The sequence below is a fragment of the Abramis brama genome (assembly GCF_963993115.1).
Source record: "Abramis brama genome assembly, chromosome: 22".
Taxonomy (NCBI): Eukaryota; Metazoa; Chordata; class Actinopteri; order Cypriniformes; family Leuciscidae; genus Abramis; species Abramis brama.
The window spans coordinates 15,447,782-15,470,684 of record NC_139984.1 but is presented as its reverse complement, the minus strand read 5'-3'; the positions used below and the strand labels follow the sequence as shown (position 1 = coordinate 15,470,684).

General features: G+C 37.1%; 2 protein-coding genes across 10 annotated transcripts; both read left to right on the top strand.

The window, feature by feature from the left end:
* Nucleotides 1-1,233: 1,233 nt before the first annotated feature.
* Nucleotides 1,234-12,664, top strand: tpd52l2b (tpd52 like 2b). 9 transcript variants are annotated; one of them, XM_084098991.1, is made up of 10 exons: nt 1,268-1,481; nt 2,458-2,609; nt 3,186-3,334; nt 4,969-5,028; nt 7,293-7,340; nt 8,304-8,405; nt 9,528-9,554; nt 9,822-9,863; nt 10,069-10,117; nt 11,021-12,664. In XM_084098991.1, the coding sequence occupies exons 1-10, from the start codon at nt 1,463-1,465 to the stop codon at nt 11,105-11,107; spliced, it is 735 nt and encodes a 244-aa protein (XP_083955117.1). In that variant the 5' UTR covers nt 1,268-1,462; the 3' UTR covers nt 11,108-12,664. The 9 variants fall into 9 exon arrangements, with proteins under 9 accessions (XP_083955119.1, XP_083955123.1, XP_083955117.1 ...); XM_084098990.1 differs by having other exon boundaries at nt 9,819-9,863; XM_084098993.1 differs by lacking the exon at nt 4,969-5,028 and having other exon boundaries at nt 1,234-1,481.
* Nucleotides 12,665-13,717: 1,053 nt separating this feature from the next.
* ppdpfb (pancreatic progenitor cell differentiation and proliferation factor b) lies at nt 13,718-15,788 on the top strand. The gene is made up of 5 exons (XM_084098829.1): nt 13,718-13,915; nt 14,471-14,563; nt 14,652-14,729; nt 15,118-15,217; nt 15,375-15,788. The coding sequence occupies exons 2-5, from the start codon at nt 14,509-14,511 to the stop codon at nt 15,496-15,498; spliced, it is 357 nt and encodes a 118-aa protein (XP_083954955.1). The 5' UTR covers nt 13,718-13,915; nt 14,471-14,508; the 3' UTR covers nt 15,499-15,788.
* The last annotated feature ends 7,115 nt before the right edge of the window (nt 15,789-22,903 follow it).

Sequence of the window (22,903 nt, the reverse complement as noted above, 5' to 3'; positions counted from 1 at the left end):
GACACAGACATTAACTGACTCTGCTCCTCCTGACCGCAGACGTAACTTACGTTAAAAATCCACTTTTTACGGCGTTGTTCTGTGAGCTTTTTACATTTCTCACCTTTATGAGTGACAATCTTCGGTACTCTATAAAAACCCTTTCTCTTTTCTCGATTAGAACGATTGGAGCAGCCATAACACAAAACATTGGCATTTTTTCAGACGGCAGATCCTCAGCTATTTCACTTCTTGCCCTCCATCTGAATTTCGCGCTCTCACGATGCAGCAGCGTGACGTCACGTGAAACCAACCTATTGACTTCACTTGTCTCCGTTAAATCCAATACTGTCTATGGTCTCAACGAGAAAGAGGTCTGACGTTAGCCAGGCTAGTCGAGAAGCCTGACACTGTATAAAATTCTCCTCCCCCTTCACATCTGTCACAATAATTTTAATTTATGCTTTACCTTTGCAGTTTTAAATCATATATCACAATCAACAGGACATCTTGCTTGTTATTATTTATTAATTTCTTAAATAACCACACTTTAACAACATAAGGGCAGATCCTTTGAGCGCAGCTGAGGCAGGGAAGTGACACTCGAGTGATCGATTTTCCAATATAATAAGCTTTCCTTCATTTCCTCTGTCCCCGTTTTATTTCCTTAGCCTTCCCTCGCATCCTACAGGATGTGGAGCTTGTCGACGCGAGGAAAGGAAAATGAGAATGCACAAATAACAATCGAGAAGCACCCCTATATGTCACAAGGGAGGGGAATTTATTTTGATTAAAGATTACAAAGAAGGGCACATTATTATTAGGCTATTTTTTTAAATAATGATGTGCACAGATAAATCATTTATAATAAACACTGCAACATTCCATAAAAATAATTGTTATATTGATGGTGACTTTAAAGTAGGCGAGCTGTTGATTCGAGATTCACTTTAAAATCAGTTCGAATCGTCCAGAACGGCTTTGTTAACAGGATCGATTGATTCTCTGCAAAGCCAAAAGAGCCTTTATCACCGATGCTCTGTGTATAACAAAAGAATTGTCAAGACACATGATTTGATGAATAATTCAAAGAATGCTCATATAGTGTCCTCTTATAACCAAAGTTTAATAGCCTACGTGTAATTTCTGGTATTGTTCTATAGAAATGGCATGCTTCTCTTAAGCAATTATATGCTAGATTTTCCTAAAAAGAAACAGCAGTAATTGGCTAACAGTGTTTTTCACAGCTAATTTGTTGATCGCAGGAAAAAGGACGCTAGTAGACGTCATCTCAAGGCGCCGGAAAGAAAGGCACTTGACTTGGGCAGCTCTTCAAGCTGAGCTGGCTGATCGCTCGGGATCTTGTGTTGGCTTGTCAAGCTTTTGGATGTTTTGATAGAAGAGGGAAGACACGTAGTTTTTTGCCCAGTCCTCTGAATTACGTAACCGTCAAAGCAACATTTTGAAGATCCAAACTGACGACATGGATTCCGCCAATCAAGGTAAACAAAAACAAAGCAATCGAACACGATACATTGGATTGATAGAGCTGCATGTTTGTTTATTGCGTAATGTAGCGTAACTGTAGCCTTATCTCTTGATCCCAGCGTGGTGAATATGTGGCGGTGAAGGGGAGAACAGGGCAGGGCAGGCGATCGGGTTACTAATGCACGATAAAAACACGTCGAGACTGAGTGGAGGTGTTTGTATTTTATTTTATTAAGTTAACCTTGAAATCAAAGAGATGATGTAGGAAAGTTATGGTGCCTTTGCTCGACTTGTGCTTTTTATGGCGTGATGATTTTCAACTTGGATTTGGTATTTTAACATTAACCCAACAGTTAAGACAGCACCGGTTCTTTGTCTTTTGTGTTACATTATGTGATGCTATTTAAATAGGCAGTTTAGGGTCAGCGAGGAGCTGATGACATGTCACATTAATATAAATTACACCCCACGTGACCTCTCTGTCACAGCCTCACCTAAATTGGGCACAGTTTGATCAAACCTTTGAACTGTATGTATTAAACGGCTTAAAATATATACACAATAAATATATAAACAGCATACTGTATGATTGAAGAGTGATTATACTCTTTTTTCTTTCTGTGGTGACATATTTACTATTGAAAAAGGAAGTTTGGGTGGAACAAATTGAAAGACTCATGCCTTTAAAAGATTTGTCACATCCACGAACCATGATTTGCTACTCGCTTGTCTGTTGCAGGTAGTATTACAGTGACACTCTTATTTTAGACAATTGATTGGTCAAAAATCAGTGCAGTGCAGAATGAGTCATCATTTTGGGGTGAAAAGAATGGCTTTAACATTTAAATGTATCTGCCAAAAGTAATAAATAATAATAAAAATTTATATATATTCTTATTAGAGGGATTCTGTGATTTCTGTATAGCGTCACAGAAAATATGCACTTCAACTTTAACTTATGTCACTAAACACACTCTCTCTTTCTTTCAGACATCAATCTGAACTCTCCACATAAAGGCCTGGGCTCTGACTCTCTCTCGGACGTTCCTGAAGAGAGGGGAGCAGCAGCTGTGAATCCAGAGACTCTTCCCCCAGGTCTGACAGAGGAGGAGGCCGAGGAACTGAGACTGGAGCTCACCAAGGTAAACGCCTACAGTCACTGCATGACACTGCCATACTGAGCCATGAGTTTGAAGATGTGCTCATCTTCTCCTATAGGTCTTCAAATTAGCTTGTTTAACAGCTTGTTGTTCATTCAGAGTGTTTAAAGGTGCAGTCTGTAAGAATGACAGCTAGTGGTTGAAATAGGTACTGCAGTCCAATATCGGAGATCTTTGTTTCTCCCGCCACCACCTCCTCAGACTGGGCGGTGCTCACACGGGTTACCAGTTTGAGCACACGCAACAGGAACGAGCGCAATGGACAATGAAAATTGGCAAATTGGCACTGTGCAGTATCACAGACCAAAACAAAAACACACATTCCAGCCTGAAACGCACATTTCAAAGTAAAATAACTGTCTGTAGAAGTGTTTTTCAGAGAAACGAGTATGTGAACTTAGCATGTTTCCTCAGTATATGCAAATATATTATGGTGTTTGTATGCTTTAGTAGAGTGAAAATGTTACATACAGCACCTTTAATTATAAATAGAAAAATATATATTCCTGTTGAGGCTTGTTACCTCTCTAAGAAAAGTCTGTGACATCCTGGTATCAGGTTGAGGAGGAGATCCACACCTTGCGGCAGGTGCTGTCGGCTAAAGAGCGCCATTCGGCGGAGCTGAAGCGGAAACTGGGACTCAGCCCCCTGAGCGAGTTCAAACAGAACATCACTAAAAGCTGGCAGGACGTCCAGACCTCAAACGCGTAAGGATGCCTTCCTTCTACATGTCCCGCTTACTCAAACTCAGGAGGTGACTGGGATGCCATCTGCAAAGTCGAACCCTAAACCCGCTTCACAGACTCTTCAGGAATGACAGCGATTTGACATAATTTTGGACAAAATGTAACAAAATTCAGAACAATTCAGGTTTGTTGAAGTGGCAATTGGGTAACGACTCTGTATGATGGCAGATCCTGTAGCTGCGAGCTGTTAGCTGGTGCCATAAACGGAGGAATTCATGGCAGAACTGAACCTTTTTGAACTAATCCACCCTCAATTCGCTCTCCTCCGGCTCACACACATTCCCCTCGCTTTATGCTGCTGGAAATCAGCCTAAAAATAAAGTCAAGGTTGTCTAGATGCATTTTCTGTAGGATTTTATATTTCCTCATGAAAGCATTAGAAAAAGCTCTTTGAGTGCCTGATCAGGCAGCGGAGATGACTGTGGTTTTCTGTGTGTATTATGGGCGGGCATCTATGTCATCCGCTGAAAGCCCTTCAGTGTAATTGTTTTATCAGTTGAAAAATGGCAGTCTGGTTCCAAAAGGCTCTGTGGGAGGATTGTAGTCGACTCATGAATCATCACTATTTATTGTGTTCCAAGCTGGGGCTCAAGGCCATTGGTTTGAGTGTGACTCTCGAGGTTTTAGATAAAACAATAGATGCTTGATGTTTGCTGTTTTTGATCCTGTAGGTGGGTCAAATTTGCCTGCAAGCTTTCAAATGACCTCTATGGTTTTTTAAGCCAGTGCCATTAACAATATTTTAGAGGGGGTCAATAATGGACCCTTTTCACATTTCTGTACTTTATAGAAGTGGAAGTCACCATAGATGGGTAAACTTATAGGTGAACGATAATATAACATTTAATGCTAAGGTAATATACTGCAAAGTATAATATTATAAATGTACATTAAATGTAAAAAAAACGTTGTTAGATTTATAATTTTAATGGAAACACATCAAGGCACTCTGAAAATGTTCCATACAGTAAAATGTACATACAATTTTACTTTGCTCACTATCTATTCAAATATAAATACTGAAATTAGCCAATGGAAACTCCAAGTGAACAAATATAAGCAGAATAATTTGCCTGGCCAGTACAGTATATCAGTCAGTCAGTACGTAAGGGTTAATGCCCGACGAGGTGTCCATTATCAGGTATTAATGGACGAGGCGAGGCCTCCGCTGCGCGTCGGACGGTTGCCTCCGCCGAAGTCCATTAATACCTGATAATGGACACCTCGTCGGGCATTAACCCGCTTATACCATGGTCACTTACGAAAGAAAGAAATATTTAATCAATTAATAATACTTTAATGTGTTTTAGAGTAAAAATCGTGAGGGTTTTTATTTATTAAGTCGAGCGCACTATTTAATATCTCCTGTATACAGGCGTTGCCAAGCAACGTTAGGTGTACATTATCACTTTTTAACGGACACCCTGCAGCCAATCAGAATCGAGTATTCACCCAGACCATGGTATAAAGTGAAGTTATTGGTCAGAGAATATCAGTCATTTTTTTTGATTATCAGTAACACCACACTTTGCTTTTGTGATGTTCATTATGTGCTCTGCTCCAGACAGCACATAACCATGTCTGTGTTTTTTAAGCTATGTGAAGATGTCAGAGAAACTGGGCCAGTGGAATGACAAGGTTACAGGGTGCGATGTGTGAGTGTTTGACCACATCGGCACGTATCCAGAGTGTATTTGCAGTGAAAGCATGAATTCCTCTCACCTACTCTCTACACGTCAGTGGGGATGAAGCATTTGAACACCTGATTCCAGAGCTCAACCCTTCTCACCATCAAACAGCGTTTCAGGAGGTAACATAACTGATGCCTTGAGGTTTTTTTCTGGCCTGTTGATCACAAATCAGTGGATGCAGTGTATCAAAATATAGATCCAGGTGTTCAAATGCTCTGCCCATTGATGTGTTAAATGAACCATTCAACTAAAACTTGTCTATTAAAACGCTATGATCTGGTTTTCCTGTAACGTCGACTCTAACCTGCTCTACAATACATAAATTTTTCAGCCCTGTTGATTCTCCACTCAGAGACTGACTGAAACCTTTCGCATTTTTGAAAGAAAAAGGCTGTTAATAAAAGAAAATAGTATCTTAATTGACATGGTGAGGCCAGAGGTATTTTTTCTATATTTAGTTAAAGTGGGCTTCTTAAACACTGAATCGTGTCACATATTTTTGATGTTATGTGTTCACAGTCAGATAGTCTGTTTTTTTTGTCCACCCATGCAAATAGCACATGATCTCTGAAACAAAAAGGATCATCGTACAGATGTTTCCTCCTTTAAATGCTTTGCTGCTTTCATGTACCCTGAATTAGCAGCCAGCACTGACATTTGAATCAGCTGTTCACCTTCTCATGTATTGAGTTTTTTTGTGTGTGTATGTCTGTGCAAATACTTAATCGCTTCATTAATTCAAATCTATTTACAATACTGTTCAGATGTTTGGGGTCGATACGATTTTTTTCAAATGTTTTTGAAAGAAGGCTCACCAAGGCTGCCTCTCATTTATACAGTAAAAGCAGCAATATTGTGAAAAATTATTACAATTTAATATAGTTTACTAGCTGAAAATAAAAGCATTTATTTGACATAGAAATCTTTTGTAACATTATAAATGTCTTTAACGCCATTTTTTTAAAATCAATTTAATGTCTTTGATAAATTTTTCATTTCTTATTAAAATCTTACTGACCCCACACCTTCGAATGGTGCACCTTTATTAATGCATATCAAACAGGTTGTTGGCCAGCTGTTGAAGCCACTGACAATTTGCTTGATTTACCATATCAAAAAGGCCAAAATTCAGTACCCGGTTGCATAAAGCACCTTAACTTTTATCCCTTAAAGGGATAGTTCTCCCAAAAATTTAATTTCTGTCATTAATTACTTACTCTCATGTCGTTCCAAACTCGTAAGACCTTCGTTCATCTTCGGAACACAGATTAGGATATTTTTGATGAAATCCGAGAAGTTTCTGAACCAGCCATAGGCAGCAACATCATTGCCACTTTCAAGGCCCAGAAAGATAGTAAAGACAAAGTTAAAATAGTCCATGTGACTACAATGGTTCAACCTTAATTTTATGAAGCGACGAGAATACTTTTTGTGCGCAAAAACACAAAAAATAACGACTTTATTCAGCAATTTCTTCTCTTTTGTGTCAGTCTCCTATGCTGATACTGTAATTACAGTAATATTAACAGGTTTAGCTACATAAATCAGGCCCTGTGATGAGACTAAGGTCACTAAGGGACGCTATGTTTTTCCCCGGGTCCCATGAATCATAGCGGCAGTCCTGATGTAGTTGCAGCTTCACAGCTGAACCTGTCAGACAGGCTACATTATCACGAGTGTGTGAGAGATCTCCCACTTCCCTCTTTACACACACCGTTTGAATCACACATCCAGACTGAGGCGTCTACAGACAGAGAGCATATGTTTGTGTAAGGAAAGTCCTGTCATGTTTAGATGAACGAATGCCACGTCTGCATCAATTCAGACCAATTTATGCTTCCTGAAACCATACTTGCCGTAGTCATGAATATTACATCAAGACCTACTTTGCAATATCCTGCACGCTAACATGCTACTTGTTTTCCCAAAAGCTAAGGCAGCTTATAATGTCACTTTTTTTTCTTGGAAAGCTGAAATATACTCACACATGTTATTTGATCACATGAGTTTCTTTAGTTAAATGCCTGGAGTTTGTGTGTGTAAGAATGAAAATGCCATTTGTTTGCTGCCTGTGCAGTTTAGCAGCGCCTGACACAAATCAAGCTTGTGAGGCAGCATAACTGTATAATCGTAATTTAAAAATGAAAATGTTGAATGCATATGTGTGTTTATAGCACCTTGTGGTTGTGAGAGTGGAGATTTGAATGTATTACCCTGTTCGTTTGTAGCTATGTTTCAGCTTCTTCCACTCTGGATGACATTACCAGCTCTGAAGTGTGAGTTACTTCATTCTTTACGTTCATTTTGTGTGTTTTAAAGGTTGTTTTCTGGTTTTATTATGGTCCTGAAGGCTTAAAGGATTGGTTTAGGGTGGCTTGCTTTGCTTTGTGGATATTTTGCTGATGGGTTATTATTTAGATATTACAGTCTTATTGCTTTTTTTAGTAGTGGGAATTGCAAATGCAAATGTGCTTACTCTGTAGATGTTTTGTGGTGATACTCTCTTTTTCAGGATTATTTGATAAATAGAAAGAACAGCATTTATTTGAAATAGAAATGTTCTGTAACATTATAAATGTCTTTACTGTCACTTAATACATTTTTGTACATCCTTTTGAACAGTAGCATATATTATTTTATTTTTTTCAGGTGCTGTCCAGTGAGACAACTAACATTTTTTTTGTAGGCGCGCACCAATAGAAAAATATTGGCCGATATCGATAATCGATAATTTTTTATATTTGAAAGCCGATTACCGATACATTGGCCGATAAATCTAAATCCCAAGCACACAATTATAATGTTCACATTATAATTTTATGTACCCTATATGACAGACTTGTGCTGCACATGATGCGCTTAACTGTATTTTCCTTTTTTGATTCTGTTCATATTTTGCGAACAGTGCACATCTGAAGTGTCTCAGCAGAAGGAAATAATCCATTATTTATTGGCTTTAATATATCGGTCAGATTTTCTTATTGTGCCGATAACCATAACTTTAAAAATTAACATATATCGGCCCGATAACGATATGGTGGCCGATATATCGTGCATCCTTAAATTTTTTAACGAATTTAAGGGTTTCTGACTTGATTTTGTCATCTGGAAGCTGAGGTCATGTTGACTAACTCCTGAAAAGTGGAGAAGTTCGTGGACATTAATGAGTTTCATATGTTTTTTTTATTTATTTCTCTCTCTCCCCACATCCTCTTCTCTCTGTGCTCTTCCTCTCACAGGTATAAAAAGACTCAGGAAACGCTGTCTCAGGCTGGACAGAAGACCTCAGCCGCCCTCTCCACCGTTGGCACGGCCATCAGCAGGAAACTGGGTGACATGAGGTAATGCACAAGTCAAAATGCCCACCCGTGTTCTTCCTGTCTTTCTCTTGTACTCTTATTCCAGTGGCACTGCAATCACTTGGGGTACTATGAAATAATATAATAAGATTTACTAATATTTCCCTGTTAATGTCGTTGTTAATTATTTTGTCTAACTCTGCAATTCAATGTCAACACTGCACATGATTTATCTTAAACTGCATTTGCATGTGTGGCATTTCATGGACTTCATCACATGCCTCTTACTTTTTTCATTTTGTCTTTGAGTTTGTTCACACAGGCAGTACAAATCAACTCAAATTCATTGATTTTTAATGGCAAAAAAAGATGAAATCTCAGTGCGAACAGTCATTCTAAAAGATTGTATTGAAAACTGAAAACTGTCCCAGCTCTCTTTGGTTATTGATCCACTTGTTTTCATTTGTGTCACATCCTACTGTCATTCATCATCACTATAAAGCCATGATTATCCATAGTGAGTGTTAGTGCAGTGCAGCCGCCGTCAGAAGAGCCACTTCAACTGCATTCAGCCGTTTTACTTTGAACAGAAGCTTTCCCTAACCTGTTCTCCTGGCTTAACTTCACATTGATTCGGTTTCTAGTTCCTATCAATATTTGCACACATTAATTGAACTTCCTTCACCACCCCTAACACAAACAGAAGTCAGAAGATATGGAGTTTTATGGAGGCCTGTATTTTAAAACATCATGTTGTTTTCTGAAATGCGGAGGGCCCGAGACTCAAAATCATGCAACTGGTGTGTTGAGCTGCTATGATACATGACAGAAAGAAGATATTAGCTTCATTCAACAGATCGTGTTTTATAAATGAAACCTCCACTGCTCTGTCCTTTCAAACCTCATCCTTCATTCATCAGACAAATAAGTACATCACTCAAATTTATTCAGTGTGCAAATAACATCTATTCATGTTCATCCCAATAAAATGATTTGTTTGTTTTCTTTGGTAGTCAGTGTCTTCACCCTGTAGTCCTCTATATCAGTACAAACAGTAATTCTCATCATTTGTTCTTCCTGCTTGCTCCGGGCATGCTTAACTCCCAATCTGATTGGTTTTGTATTCCCGTTTCTTTTTAAACGCTGCCTTTGCTTGGTCTACAGAGCTCTTCCTTTTTCTAACTCGTTTGGGTAAGACTGATTAATGTCTTCAATGTCTTTAATGCATAACATAGAGCTCTGTTTTTAATACCAAGCCCATTTAATTTAGAAAAAAATGCTTTTATTACCATTTGAAATTAGTATTGATTTTAATGTTAATTTAACTCCAAAACCCTGCTTTTGCATGAATGAAATGAAATGTTCTAGCAGTCTGTGTCTGACCTCTCTGCCTTACATGCTTTCTTGCTTGCTTGCTAACACACACAACTTTTTCTTCCTTTAATGCTTTCGAAGTAGCAACTACTCCATTCGCCATTCAATAAGTATGCCAACTATGAGGTAAAGTACTAGTGTAAAACAGTGCCACTCAACACAAACTGTTTCTGATTCATTGAACATTAAAATATTAGATATTGTTCACACAAATGACTACACTTTTAACCTTTTATCTGCCAGTTTTCTGTGCACATTTGCTTATGTATAATTCATTTGAATGCTTCTTTCACTATAAATTCTGGGATTAATATGTGTGTTTGTTAAATAGGAACTCTCCAACCTTCAAATCATTTGAGGACAAAGTTGGAAACATCAAGGTAAGAATTCACTTTTGAAACTGGGTCAATGACATGACGCTTATTTTTTTGGCAGATGATCTAATAATTTATTTTAAAAATACAATTGACAAATATAAAAAATATTAAAAAAAATAATCCATCAAATCAAAGTCATGTAGTGCATCCAACAAGAGTCAACAACAACCATATACTCTAACTGTTCAGTAAGATATTTTAATGTTTTCGATTTCGATATATTTGAAAAGTACAGTAAAAATCAAAAGTACAGTAAAAACAGCAAAATTGTGAAATATTATTATGATTTATAACTGTTTTTCTTCAAAATCTGCATCAGCCTCATTACTCCAGTCTTCAGTGTCACATGATCCTTCAGAAATCTTTCTAATATGATGATTTGCTGCTCAAGAAATATTTCTGATTATTATCAATGTTGAAAACAGTTATGCTGCTTAATATTTTTGTGGAAACCACAATACATTTTTTTCAGGATTCTTTTTTCAGAATAGAAAGTAAAAAAAAAAAAGCATTTATTTGAAAATGAAATCGTGTGTAAAACTGTAAAATGTACTGTCACTTTTGAACAATTTAATGTGTCCTTGCTAAATAAAAGTATTGATTTCTTAAAGAAATTTAATAAAAAATCTTACTGACCCTCCGAGAACTGTCGTGTAGAGTAGTGGACCCTTGAGGTCCCTCAAAACCAAAAAAATGTAATGGCTTCTTTTAAAATAATATTTAAGATGCAAGGGAAATATGGTATTGCTTTGTTCTTGATGATTACACCACATGTAAAAATGATATAAAAGTTTTTCAAAGCCAGATAAAACCACATGAATGCGAAGAGTACGTCTAAAAACTTGACGGATGCGTTTTAAAGTAGAACTGCAGTTTTCTTGATCTTTTTCTGTTTGTGTGTCTCAGTATAAGGTGGTTGGAGGGAAAGCCAACGGTGAAAGTGCTCACTCTCCGAACGAGTCAAACCCAGTGCAGGACAACGCTCCGTTCTGAGAGCCCACCCTCTCCGTTCAAACACTCATCTCATGTCTGTGTGAATCCTGACTACACCCACACTTCAGTTCTCCCAATCGTTCCGTTCTCTCTGAATTCTTTCATCCCTCCTTTGATACTCCTCCACCTACTGCTAGCATGTGCTTGCTCATCTCACTAAAAACACACACACACACACACGCATAGTACAGGTTCTGTGACATGAAATCATCACAGGTTGTACAAAGGAAGAAAAATGTTGAATCATTTTGTATTAGAAACTATTTTACACTGCTTTGCATAATGTTTTTACATAACTTTTATCTATATATGACTATAAAGGAATACAAATAACTATATTTAATCAGTACTGCCAAGCAGCATTCATCAGATGGCAGAGGGGTACAAAACACTCAGAAGAAACATTCAAATCTGAAGGGGGGGGAGGATTCTAGGCCAATAAAGAAAAGAACAGAAGCTTTCTGCAGGTTCCTATGCTGCTGAGCATTCAGTTGAGTTCTTTTTTACTCTCAGTACAATGTGAAGCGAGGCTTTGCTGTACACCTGGTGAATGTCTGACCTCCTCAGTCGGCCTTACACTCTCACTCTGTATTGCTTTATTGGACTTTTGCTGGTAAGGTTTTTTTTTTTTTTTTTTTTTAACCTTTGCTCTTGTTCGATTATTATTATTATTGTTATTTTCTGATTGATTAATGGGAATGTTTTATTTATGTTGGAAATCACTTGCCTTTGCTTTGTGCCATACTGTGAGTGCCAGTTAGTAGATGCCATAGATCTTTTTCTGTCAGAATGTTTCACACGCACACAAACTATCACGTTACAAAGATCACTTTGTTCAATTGTAAGAAATAAAAATGCAGTTGCTCTCATGTGCACTTACCCAAAATGTCAAATGGCGAGTAAGAAAGACAAATTCCTTTTGTTAGTGGCACTTGTTGATTTTTTCCAGACAGATGCAAACGCTAGTGTAGTCTGTATGGTAGCACAGTCACTTTTTACCTGAAAGATATTGGAATATATTTCACTATTAGCAAGTGTAGTCTCTTATTTGACCTCTTTTTTTTTTTTTATCTGTTCTTTCCTGATATTTCATTCACTTGTATGGGTCAGTGGGTGGCCTTGTTTCAGTATATTACACAATGATGATTACATGCCTCATTGAGTGAGATGTAAGGGATTACATGCATTGACTGACTGATGCTGATGAGGAGGATGCTAATTTCACATGACTTCTACTGAAATCCGTGTGTTACGCCGTAGAATTAGAATGCACCTGTAGTTCTGCATAATGCAAAACGTTGAAAAGATAGTGAACATTCAGAGGGAAAGGACTTTATTATTATTATTATTATTGTTATTATTATTAATTTGAGTAGTATATTAACAAGTCATTTGGGATGGTTGTTTAGGGAACAGGCACCGTATAGCTTTAAATTAGGGATCTCAGCCTAGCTGTTCAGGCTCTGATCTTTTTTTTTTTTTTTAAACAACAGTGGTGTAATGCTTCATTTATTTTGTCAATTGTTTGTATATCAATAAAGCATTCATTCAAATGGCTTTTGTTAGTTTGTTTGTTTCTCTCTTCCATTCATATTCTTCATTACGTAAATCTGCCACTAGATGGCAGTGCACATTACTAGAAGATTGGAGAGGTCGTGCTTCTGGGTCTTTGCTCCTTTTTCAGCAAAGATGCCCAAAACATGCCATATATTCATGTTTCAACAGTTTTCTTTTGTTCTTGCATTAACATGTAGATGGGCTTGAGCACCTTTGATTTACAGACTCTGAATTCCACTTTCAGTCTGCCCAGGTATTCTCAGTATGATACATTTTCTAGACGACATTTTTTAATGCCTATCAGATTAGTTAGTTAGATACATTAGTTACCATATTAGTTGGATAATAGTAAGAAAACGTTTATTAAAATTATTTTAATTCAATTCTGTGTTACAAACAATTCTTCTCGGTGAAAATAATAAAGGACATTAAAAAAAAAAATGAATCTAATGAATACAGTCTTATGATTATATCTCAAAAGCAAGCATCTGCGTCAGTCTCACAATATGACTATGGCTATGGGTAAGTTAGGAAGCTGGTTTTATTCGTCAAACGCAGAGCTAAATCTGATTCGAATGCGAGTAATCAATTACCAACGTTTATGTTTATGTGTACGTTTATGCTCAATTATTTGCTCAATTATGCAAATAGCTCAATAGCTGTGGTTATTATTTATTTTACAAAATAATGATGAGTGGAATTTTTGACAAAACACTACTTCCCTGACCGGGAATCGAACCCGGGCCGCGGCGGTGAGAGCGCCGAATCCTAACCACTAGACCACCAGGGATGCGTATAAGTGTGGTTGTTGAATGTCACTAAAACAAATTGCCAAACTTATTAAAATGCAATATGTATTCATTATATGCATGTATTGATATTGTTATGCGGTATTATGCACACAGTGTGTTACAAGACCAAATCTTGGCAACGCTTTCATTGTTTCTGAACATTTTCAGAAAGAAAGCACCAACCCTCCCGTCCTTGATTTCGCTGGTTTGATCCGGTTTCACGCGGAGGTGTTTATATAGAGGAGAGAGACGCCCCGCCTCCATTCAAACGTCTCTGTATAAATGGCAGCGAACGTGTTGTTTTTGTTAGACAGCATTGCGGTAGTTATTTCCTGACGTGGAAGGTCTTATCCATCCAAACCTTTTCAAATGGGCCCCGTCGCCTAGCGTTTTCTCCCCAAAGCCTCCGACTGAATCGAGCAGGGTGCTTTAATAACATCAGCACGAGCGGCAAAAGAAGGTGAGGATCATAGGATGTGGTCTTACACCTAATATTTTAAAGGGTGGTCATTGTTTGGGCTAGAGAATCTGAGCAGAGTAACGTAACTTACATTTAGTCTATCACTGTTAATGGTCTTACTACATCTTGCTGTAGTGCTCTACATGCATGTTTTTTCATGTTTGGGGCAAAATGTTTCTTTTGTGAGTGTATGACCATGCCCCTCAGTCTCAACTGCCAAAATTCCTATGGGCTTACTGTAAGTAACTTCCTCGCGTAGTCTTCTGAAACATGCGGTGGAAAGCCTTTTCTTAATGAATGCCTTGTGTGGCATAATGTCACTTAGGTTAGTATTGTGGTTTGATTCTAAAACATAATGAGTAACCCTTACAATAACAATATCTAACCAAAACAAGGTGTCAAACCACACATTAGTGATACAACCTCTTAAATGCCTTCTTTTGAGTCGATCTGTATTCATTAGAAGCAATCTTTCAGGGTTAAGAAGGTAAATAATAGTCTGGTTGCTACAGAAGCTGTCATATCTGACCAAATCTCTTTTTGCTCTCGTCACAGGGTTTCCATCTAAGTCACGATTTACACAAGTCTGTAAAATGGCAGCCATCCCAGCTAGTGGTTCTCTTGTTGCCACTCATGACTACTACAGAAGTAAGTATCCTTGACTGTTATAGTAAATTCACCATTAATAGTTGATGTTATACTGAGAATTTGTCTTAAAGACTGTGTTTCTTTTCAGGGCGCATTGGCTCTACATCCAGTAGCAGCTCATGTGGCAGTTCAGAGTACAGTGGGGAGGTTATTCCACATCATCCAGGTCAGTTGCATTTTGTTTCAATCTCTCTTCAAGCCCCCTCCTAAATCAATATTTTATTGCAACAGTTTTGACAATTTACACGCATTATGCAACCATTTGCACATTCACCACCCACATCAGCTCTGTTCAAATGGGTGTCCTTCTGATTGTTTTGGGTAATCAACTTTTGATGAAAGTCATTGAATTTATAAACCTGTTTCAGGACTGTTGCTTAGTCATCTGGCAGGGCTCTGGTTAGGCCGTATACACGCACCAGCCTACATGTTTGTTTAGAGACTCTTTTAACAGTGATTGTGTTAGTGCTAGTGTATTTGTATACTAAATCCATTAAAAGATTAGGAAAGACTGGAGGCGTTTTGTTCTGACCTGTTGTTTAATTGTGCTTTAGGTCTGCCCAAACAGGATTCTGGTCATTGGTGGTCCAGTTTCTTCTTTGGGAAGCAGAACCAGCCTGGTATGGGAACTCTTACTGAGGAGGCGCAGCAGAAGTGAGTCACTGGATTGAGTTTCACCTAAATTGGTGCATGTAACATGAAGGCCTTGCCAAGTGCTGATTTGAAATGCCTATGCAGTTGCAAATTTGTAACGAGGTATCAGTTTGTCGTATCCATGGCTACAATTCTTAATCTGGTTGTCTCTCTGCAGGTCAGGGGTGGTGAGCGTGACCAATGGGCAGGTGACATGTGTCGCCCGGGAGATGGTGATGAGGCAAGCGAGCGAATGTAGCGATGGAGGCAAGTCGGAGGCGGGGAGTTCACCTCGTTCCTGAATCCGAGACCAGATCAGGACACCAACGCTAGGGGACGGAAATGGTTCCCTTTTTTTTTTTTTTTTTTTTTTTTTTTTTAATTTCCCATCCATATAATGGGCTGTTTTAGTACTTTTTCTTTTTGTATTCATTGTTTTATATATATATATATATCACGTAATAAATGGAAGAGCTGAAACTTGCAAAAATTTTGTACATTTTTACACATCTGTAACTCTGGAGATTTTGTTACTTGTTATTGTCTTAACCTGTGTTTTTCAGCACAATAAATTGTCTTAAACAGCCCACTACTGCTAATGGACTTTGTTGTGTATATAATAAATCAACCATACACCATCCTCCTTATACAGTTAAGGGAAAAGACCTCCTTTTCCAAAAGTCCTTTGCTATGCATTTAGTAGTTTACTGGAAAGTGCAGTTGAAATTGAATAATAAAAGCTGAGAAATATATGGGTTCTTGGGGAGAGACTGCATTCATTGCCCATTTCTTTTGCACATGGTTCTTTTATACTCCATGGTAACTGGGAATTCTGTATGTGTGTACATTACAGCTGATTTGTACTAAATTAATTCTAAATGTGCAGTGTGGAGAAAGCTCCTGCATTTTGTTAATTTAAAAGAATGATCAGATTACGTAACAAGCATGCAGACACTAATTCAGCAAATCCTTTCAACTTGGACAAACCGACTGTTTGATCGTAACTGAGGGAGACAAAATGTCATGGCCATGAAGAACTGCCCTTGAGTGAAATGTCAGTTCCCCTTGTATAGAAATGATCCAAGAATAAAAAAAAAAAAGCCAACAGTTAGTTTTTGGAGAAAACGTTTAATTCAAATAAATGCATTAAGCTCAGCATCCTTTTGAACAGGGTGAGCTGCAGGTCCAGGAAATAAAAATAGGTTCAAAGTGCTCTTGAGTGGAATAAAGCATTTTAAAGACATTTTGCTAAACTAGTGCATTGCTTTCTGAATAGAAGACATCTACTTCATACTTGGACATGGTTTATGAAACCCCAAAAGGACAGAACATAGTGCCTGTGGACTTCAAAATATGCAGTGTGGGCGGTAGACCCAACAGTGAGCATGGAAAACTGCTCTGTGGAGATGACGTTGTACGGCTTTGTTCCCATGTGTACATGGATTTTCCAGGTCACTAAGTTCTGATGGTTGGTTAGATACATGGAAAAGCCTCTTTGTGGCATGCTGACTCTGTTCTTTTTCAGGCATAATTTTTCCATTGTTCGCAGCAACAGGTCACAACTAAGAGACTGTGACAGATGCTGTGTTATTGGTAGTTTACTTTAATGTACTTTTTTAAATGCAGAATAGTTGGATGTCCATTAAAGACAAATCAGTTCGCTCAATTGCCATATTGGCTATTTTCTATTTAGGCAATAGATACAGTTCCTATGAATTTGAATGATGAAAGAGCAAGATCTCCTAAATTAAAAACAATATTATAAATTATTCTCTGTCAAATCACGTTACATTTCAGGTTGGTCCAGCTAACGCGCATGCAAAATAATAATAATAATACATAAAAAAATAAACAGGCAATGGCTATTTTAAAAAAATAGATATTTTAACTGCAAGCTAGGACCGTCTTCCTATAGTAGTCATATTGTGAGCTGTTGGTGGGAATATGCTTTGTGTAAATTTCAGCAGAGTGAATTCAACACATGACTAAATGGATATTACTGCAGTATAATTACACACCCGTTCAAAAGTTTGGGGTCAGTAGCACATTTGTTTAAAGAAAAAAATATTACTATTTTTTATTCAGCAAGTGTGCATTAAATTGATCAAAAGTGACTGTAAAGACATTTATAATATTACGAAAGATTTCTATTTCAAATCAGTGCTGATCTTTTGATCTTTCTATTCATCAATGAATCCTACCAAACATTATTACAGTTTCCACTGAAATATAAATAAGCACAACTGTTTTTAACTGATAATGATAATAAATGTTTATTGAGCAACAAATCAGCATATTAGGATGATTTCTGAAGGATCATGTGACACAGGACGAGTAATGATGCTGAAAATTCAGCTTTGACATCACAGGAATAAATTACATTTTAAAATATATTAATTTATTTTAAATTGTAATAATATTTCACAATTTTACTGTTTTTATTGTCTTTTTGATCAAATAAATTCAGCCTTGGCGAGCATAAGAGACTTACTGACCACAAACTTCTGAATGGTAGCAGATCAACTAATTTGTTGTTTTCTAACATGCAAGTCTTCTGCAGACAATGAAAAAAAAAAAAAAAAAAAAAAAATCTAGTAGGTATTAATCAGCAGCACATAAGTCATACCCTTTTTTTCCAGCACTCTATGCATTATTTTTGTGCAGGTGTCTACTTGACCACACGATCAGCAGGACTTATCCGTTTGGAAGAGGTTTCGCTTGATGTCTGGTTCCTTAAAACCACATTTATTGTCCAGCGATTGGTCATAGGCCCTGAGAAATCTGCATTCAGACAGAAAGACAGGAATAAAGAGACATTCTTGTCAGAAGTGCTAAATGTACATCTAGTTAGATCAACAGATCTCAGTTGAACTTCTACCATACCTTGCTGTTTAGATTTGGTCAACCAGACACTCACTTGTCTTTGCTTTGGTTCCATCAAGTTATCAGAAAGACTATTGTCTGCCTTCATTTTGTCTGTTGGGTAGATGCCTGCAAACAAAAACAATCACACACTCACAAACATGAGAAAATCCTCTTAGGCATGCATTTGATAAAAATAAATCTGACTCTGCACTTTATTCAGCATTGATAAATATTTTAAAGTCCCCCTGTGGTGAAAATTCAGCTTTTTTTTTTTTTTTTTTTTGGTCTATGTGGTGTTTTTATGCTTTAAGACAAACCATGTGCAAATTCATAAGTCAACACCATTGCTGAGTATTTTCTCCTTAAAACTGCAGTGAACCAAAGACAATCTCAAAAACGCGCTTTGAAATCGCTGGTGTTTTTGACGTCACAAACTACCTTGTAACCAATCAGGATCTCAGTGGATCTCTGAGCTGGTGTGAGTGAGTGGAGGTGGGGCTAATTTGCATATTCATAGAACCCATATACTAGATGAGGCATGGGTGTAGAGTTACATTCAAGCTATTTTAAGGCCTGAATACATTTTTCAAGGAAAAAACATTTAAATATGTAATTTTGGTGATCAAAGATGAGTTTTAAGGGAAGGAATTATTGACTACAGGGGGACTTTAAATGTAATTTTAAACATTTTTGTTTTCTATTATTTCTTACAATGTTTTTAGTACCCAGTAATGTTTAAGCAATGTAATTAGGTCTATTTCTGTCAATTCACAAAAAGAGGAGCAATGTTTTTATTTGTTCAACAAATAAGTCAATGACTATATCAGTTGATAAGGCTAAAATAGGAACGGTGTGTGCTGTACATTCAGGTACAAGTTCATTCAGGAGAAATAAACAGAGCTTTGGGAAACTGCAGACAGTCAGAATTACACGTGTCCTGTAGCTGGTTAAACATCAGAGAGCTAAAAATAGTGCTGCACTTACTCCGATAAAACTCATTCCGAGCAAGCAGACACACGGGGGCATTTACGGTGGTCATGGTCAGCTTTTATGTGTAAATATGACAGGACCAAATGCTTGGAAATGGAAGTGTTCTTTGGAACCTGGAAAAATATAGCAAAAGAGGTGGATTTAAGGTCAGTGCTGAATAAACTTTATTTGTTTTATGGTTAGGGAACAAATATCCTCATCAGAGCGACATTAACATGATAGAAAAAAAAATTCTGGGAAAAAACCTGGTCAAAGTCCATTTTGGAAAACTAAAATCTCTTATCATACTTTAGACAGAACAACAACAAACTTGTTGACGCCACATAAAACAAACATGCTGATTGTAGGTGCATCACAGGTGTGTCAAAAGTCATAGAAATAACCTTTGTCCCAGTTTTGCTCAAATTGTAAACAGAATCCGCTGGTCCTATGTAGGGTTGCTGTGCAGATAAGCTAGCGTGTACTTGTACAACCCTTAAATATGTATGGCTTTGCGTGAGCAACATCGATGTTGTTCTGAGTAGCAGCATGGCTGTGATTTCATCCACAGTGTTTTTGAACAAATCGGGTTGAGTGAATGATTCAGTGACTCTTTCATATAGAGAATCACTTGTCGCCACCTACTGGGGAATCAATGTAACTCAAAGAAAGAGTGAAAAACTGTATGTTATGTCTGCCTGATGGGAATACACTAGGCTACTGATGGCTGACATTGTAATATTATTTGGCATAATTCCTGTCTGACTGACAGCTTACTCTTCGTCTTCAGGGTGTGTTGAAGTATCTCTACCAAAATATTTTTCCAACTCTAAAAATAAGTCACTACCTTCACACAAACAGTCTGAGAGAGAACAGTGTGTGATAGCTGGATGATGCTAATTATGGAAATGAACTTTACTCTATATAGCCAGATAGAAGTGTATAATTTGATCTTGTCTTATATATTGGGAGCCTTGTTGTGATGCTGAATATAAAAAACAATGCTTCTCAACAGATCTACGCTTCATCAGCACACTCTGATCATTTTAAAGAGTGAAGCAGTGAGAGATTAAAGGAAAACTTGATGTTGTTTAATCTCATTTGAAAGATCATAAAAGGTTAGCACATTAGATATGTCTGGAATTGAATGCAGCAGTCTGAAAAGTTAATGGAAAAGGGTGTCATTCTTCTACAAAGATTGATGCCCCCTAGGCAGTTTACAAAGACCAAAAGACAAAAGTTTTTCTGTGAATTGATGTATGTGTTGGGCAGTTGTGTATGAGAGAGAGAGAGAGAGAGAGAGAGAGAGAGAGAGAAAGAATGAGAGACAAAATAATGAAAGTAAGAGAGACAGAGAGCTGGCCTATATAAAGAGAAACAGGAAATCTAATCCTCACAGATGTGAAAATTCCCCTGCTAAACTCCATCCGCAGTACAACAAAACACATTAACAAGCCCCATTTCTAAAGAAAAATTAAAAACAACTTGACTCAATTCAAAAAGTCCTGGACAGATGCAATTTTCAGAGACCTGCTTGGTTAGTATCATGTCAACCTATTAGACATATCTAGGTCAGTTTATATATACAGCTTGTGGTTATACAGTCGGCTTAATGTTTTTAAGTGTTTAACGTTCCTTCAAATCTAAAAACAGTCATGTTGCTGATTATATATCTGCCAATCAGCCATTTAATTTAGAAAGGCCATGCATTATGCCTTGATCTTATCTTTAAGTGGACCTTGCCTTTTTGTAAGCTGTCTGTCATGTGTAAAATCCTTAAAGTCCAATGGCAGTATAAACGTCCCAGAAAAATACTTTTAAAATCTTGCGAAGAAGGGAAAGCCTGAGGAATCGTTGAGCATATCCAAACACATATGAGGCAGCAGGCAGACTGTAGTTTTATATCAAACCCCTCCTTTGCTCCAGGCTCAAGGACTGAAAAGCTATTTGCTAAGGAGCTGAAGGTCCCACCCTGAGGAACACCCCTATGCTTTCTTGACCATTTGGAAAAGACTTTGGAATCAAGGAACGGTTGGGATGCCCTGCTTATGCTCTGCAACAATATCTTCCAGTTCTCGCAAGTGCCAGTGGAAATTCATTGCACAAGAGATAAGCTTCTACTTTTACACATGAATGCTACTGATTTAAATGGACTTTTAGTATTTATTGTAAAAAATAATAATAATAATTATAATGACACTGTTTATTAAGCACACTGTCAGTATTGTGTTTGTTTTTGTTGCCTTTTGTTGTAATTATGTCTATAATCTCACATTGCAGGTCTTTGAGATTAGAGAAAACCCACCAAGCCATCAATCCACTTTGACCTATGTATTCTCGATGGTAAGAAAAACAGGACTATTCCATGTGGCATGCCTGCTAAAGAGTCTTGAACAGGAGGAGCCATTGGGCTGAAGCATGTACTTTTCCTGTTTACTCTCCTGCCTTGTATTTTAAAGGTCATTCTGTATAAAGGTTAATGGTGGGCAGAGAATAAAATTGGGGAAAGCAGGAGAAATAGGTATATAGATTAATGAATAAATAAGGCCTTCAGAAAAACTCAAATGTGGCAGTTTTGTGTTTGAGATGTTCTTACAATAAGGACATAGCAGAGGGTAATCTGACTAGTGCTTTATTATTATATTTACAGCCTTTTGTGATCAGTTTCCAAATCTCTGAAATTAATCTTTTTTGCATCCATGAAAAAATGGCAAATTATTATGAATATTTTAAGCATAAAGCTGAAATATGTAGATTGTGTCCCATTAGTTAATCAAACAAAAATATATCCATTGAACAAAAAATTAAAAAATTAAAAAAATCCAGTTTTATAAATTATAATAAATTATTATAATTATAAATTATATGTGTACATATACACTGGGATAGTTCTCACAAAAATTTAACTTCTGTCATCATTTACTCATCCTCGTGCTGTTCCAAATCTGTATCATTGCTTTCTTCAGCAGAACATAGAAGAATATTTTTATGAATATGTGTAACCAATAGTGCATTCTCTTGCAAAACTGAGAAACTCTGTGTCCGCTCCCTAAAATTGTGACAGAATAATATGGAGGTGGGAGGCAAAATGACATTTCAATGCTTTTTACAAGTAAACAAAGAAAGAATGCAAAACCTTTGTGAGACATAAAAAGTTTTGAGTGCAAATGTGAAGTTATTCAGGGGAATGCAAAAGCATTTTGCTACATATTAACCAAGTCATTATTAAGTCATTATATTTTCTCAATATTTAATTTTTGTGCTCCACAGAATAAAGAAAGTCATACAGTTTTGGGGTGAGGGTGAGTAAATGATGACGGATTTACATTTTTCAGAACTATCCCTTTAACATTAATTCAATTTAAATCTGTGGTACTGTTTCTTCAGAACTATTAATATTAAATTACTGTAATTGTATTACTGACTAAAGTACAGCTACTACAACAACAGATGCAGAAAGGCCCTTTATTTATATCACTTATTCCTCAATCACACTTTACATTTAAAGGAACAAGAAGGTTAATGAAATAATAAGGCCTTAAAGGGTTAGTTCACCCAAAAATGAAAATTCTGTCAGTAATTACTCACCCTCATGTTGTTCCAACCGCGTAAGACCTTCGTTCATCTTCGGAACACAAATTAAGATATTTTTGATGAAATCTGAGAGCTGATCACTTCTCCATAGGCTGCTAGGTGACCGAAACTTGCTGGCCCAGAAAAGTTATTAAAGAGATCGTTAATATAGTCCAAGTGACTACAGTGGCTCAATCTTAAGTTTATCAAGCGACGAGAATACTTTTTGTGCGCAAAAACAAACAAAAATAACGACTTTATTCCACTATTCATTTCCTTCTCTCTGGGCCTCGTAGTGTT

What these genes read in the sequence shown, in the direction of transcription:
- ppdpfb (XM_084098829.1), top strand. Translation starts at nt 14,509, where the DNA reads ATGGCAGCCATCCCAGCTAGTGGTTCTCTTGTTGCCACTCATGACTAC. An exon ending in CACTCATGACTACTACAGAA is followed by an intron (nt 14,564 to 14,651) that starts GTAAGTATCCTT and finishes GTTTCTTTTCAG; the next exon opens with GGCGCATTGGCTCTACATCC. An exon ending in ACTGAGGAGGCGCAGCAGAA is followed by an intron (nt 15,218 to 15,374) that starts GTGAGTCACTGG and finishes GTCTCTCTGCAG; the next exon opens with GTCAGGGGTGGTGAGCGTGA.
- tpd52l2b (XM_084098990.1), top strand. An exon ending in AAGGTTACAGGGTGCGATGT is followed by an intron (nt 5,029 to 7,292) that starts GTGAGTGTTTGA and finishes GTTCGTTTGTAG; the next exon opens with CTATGTTTCAGCTTCTTCCA. An exon ending in AGGAAACTGGGTGACATGAG is followed by an intron (nt 8,406 to 9,527) that starts GTAATGCACAAG and finishes CTTGGTCTACAG; the next exon opens with AGCTCTTCCTTTTTCTAACT.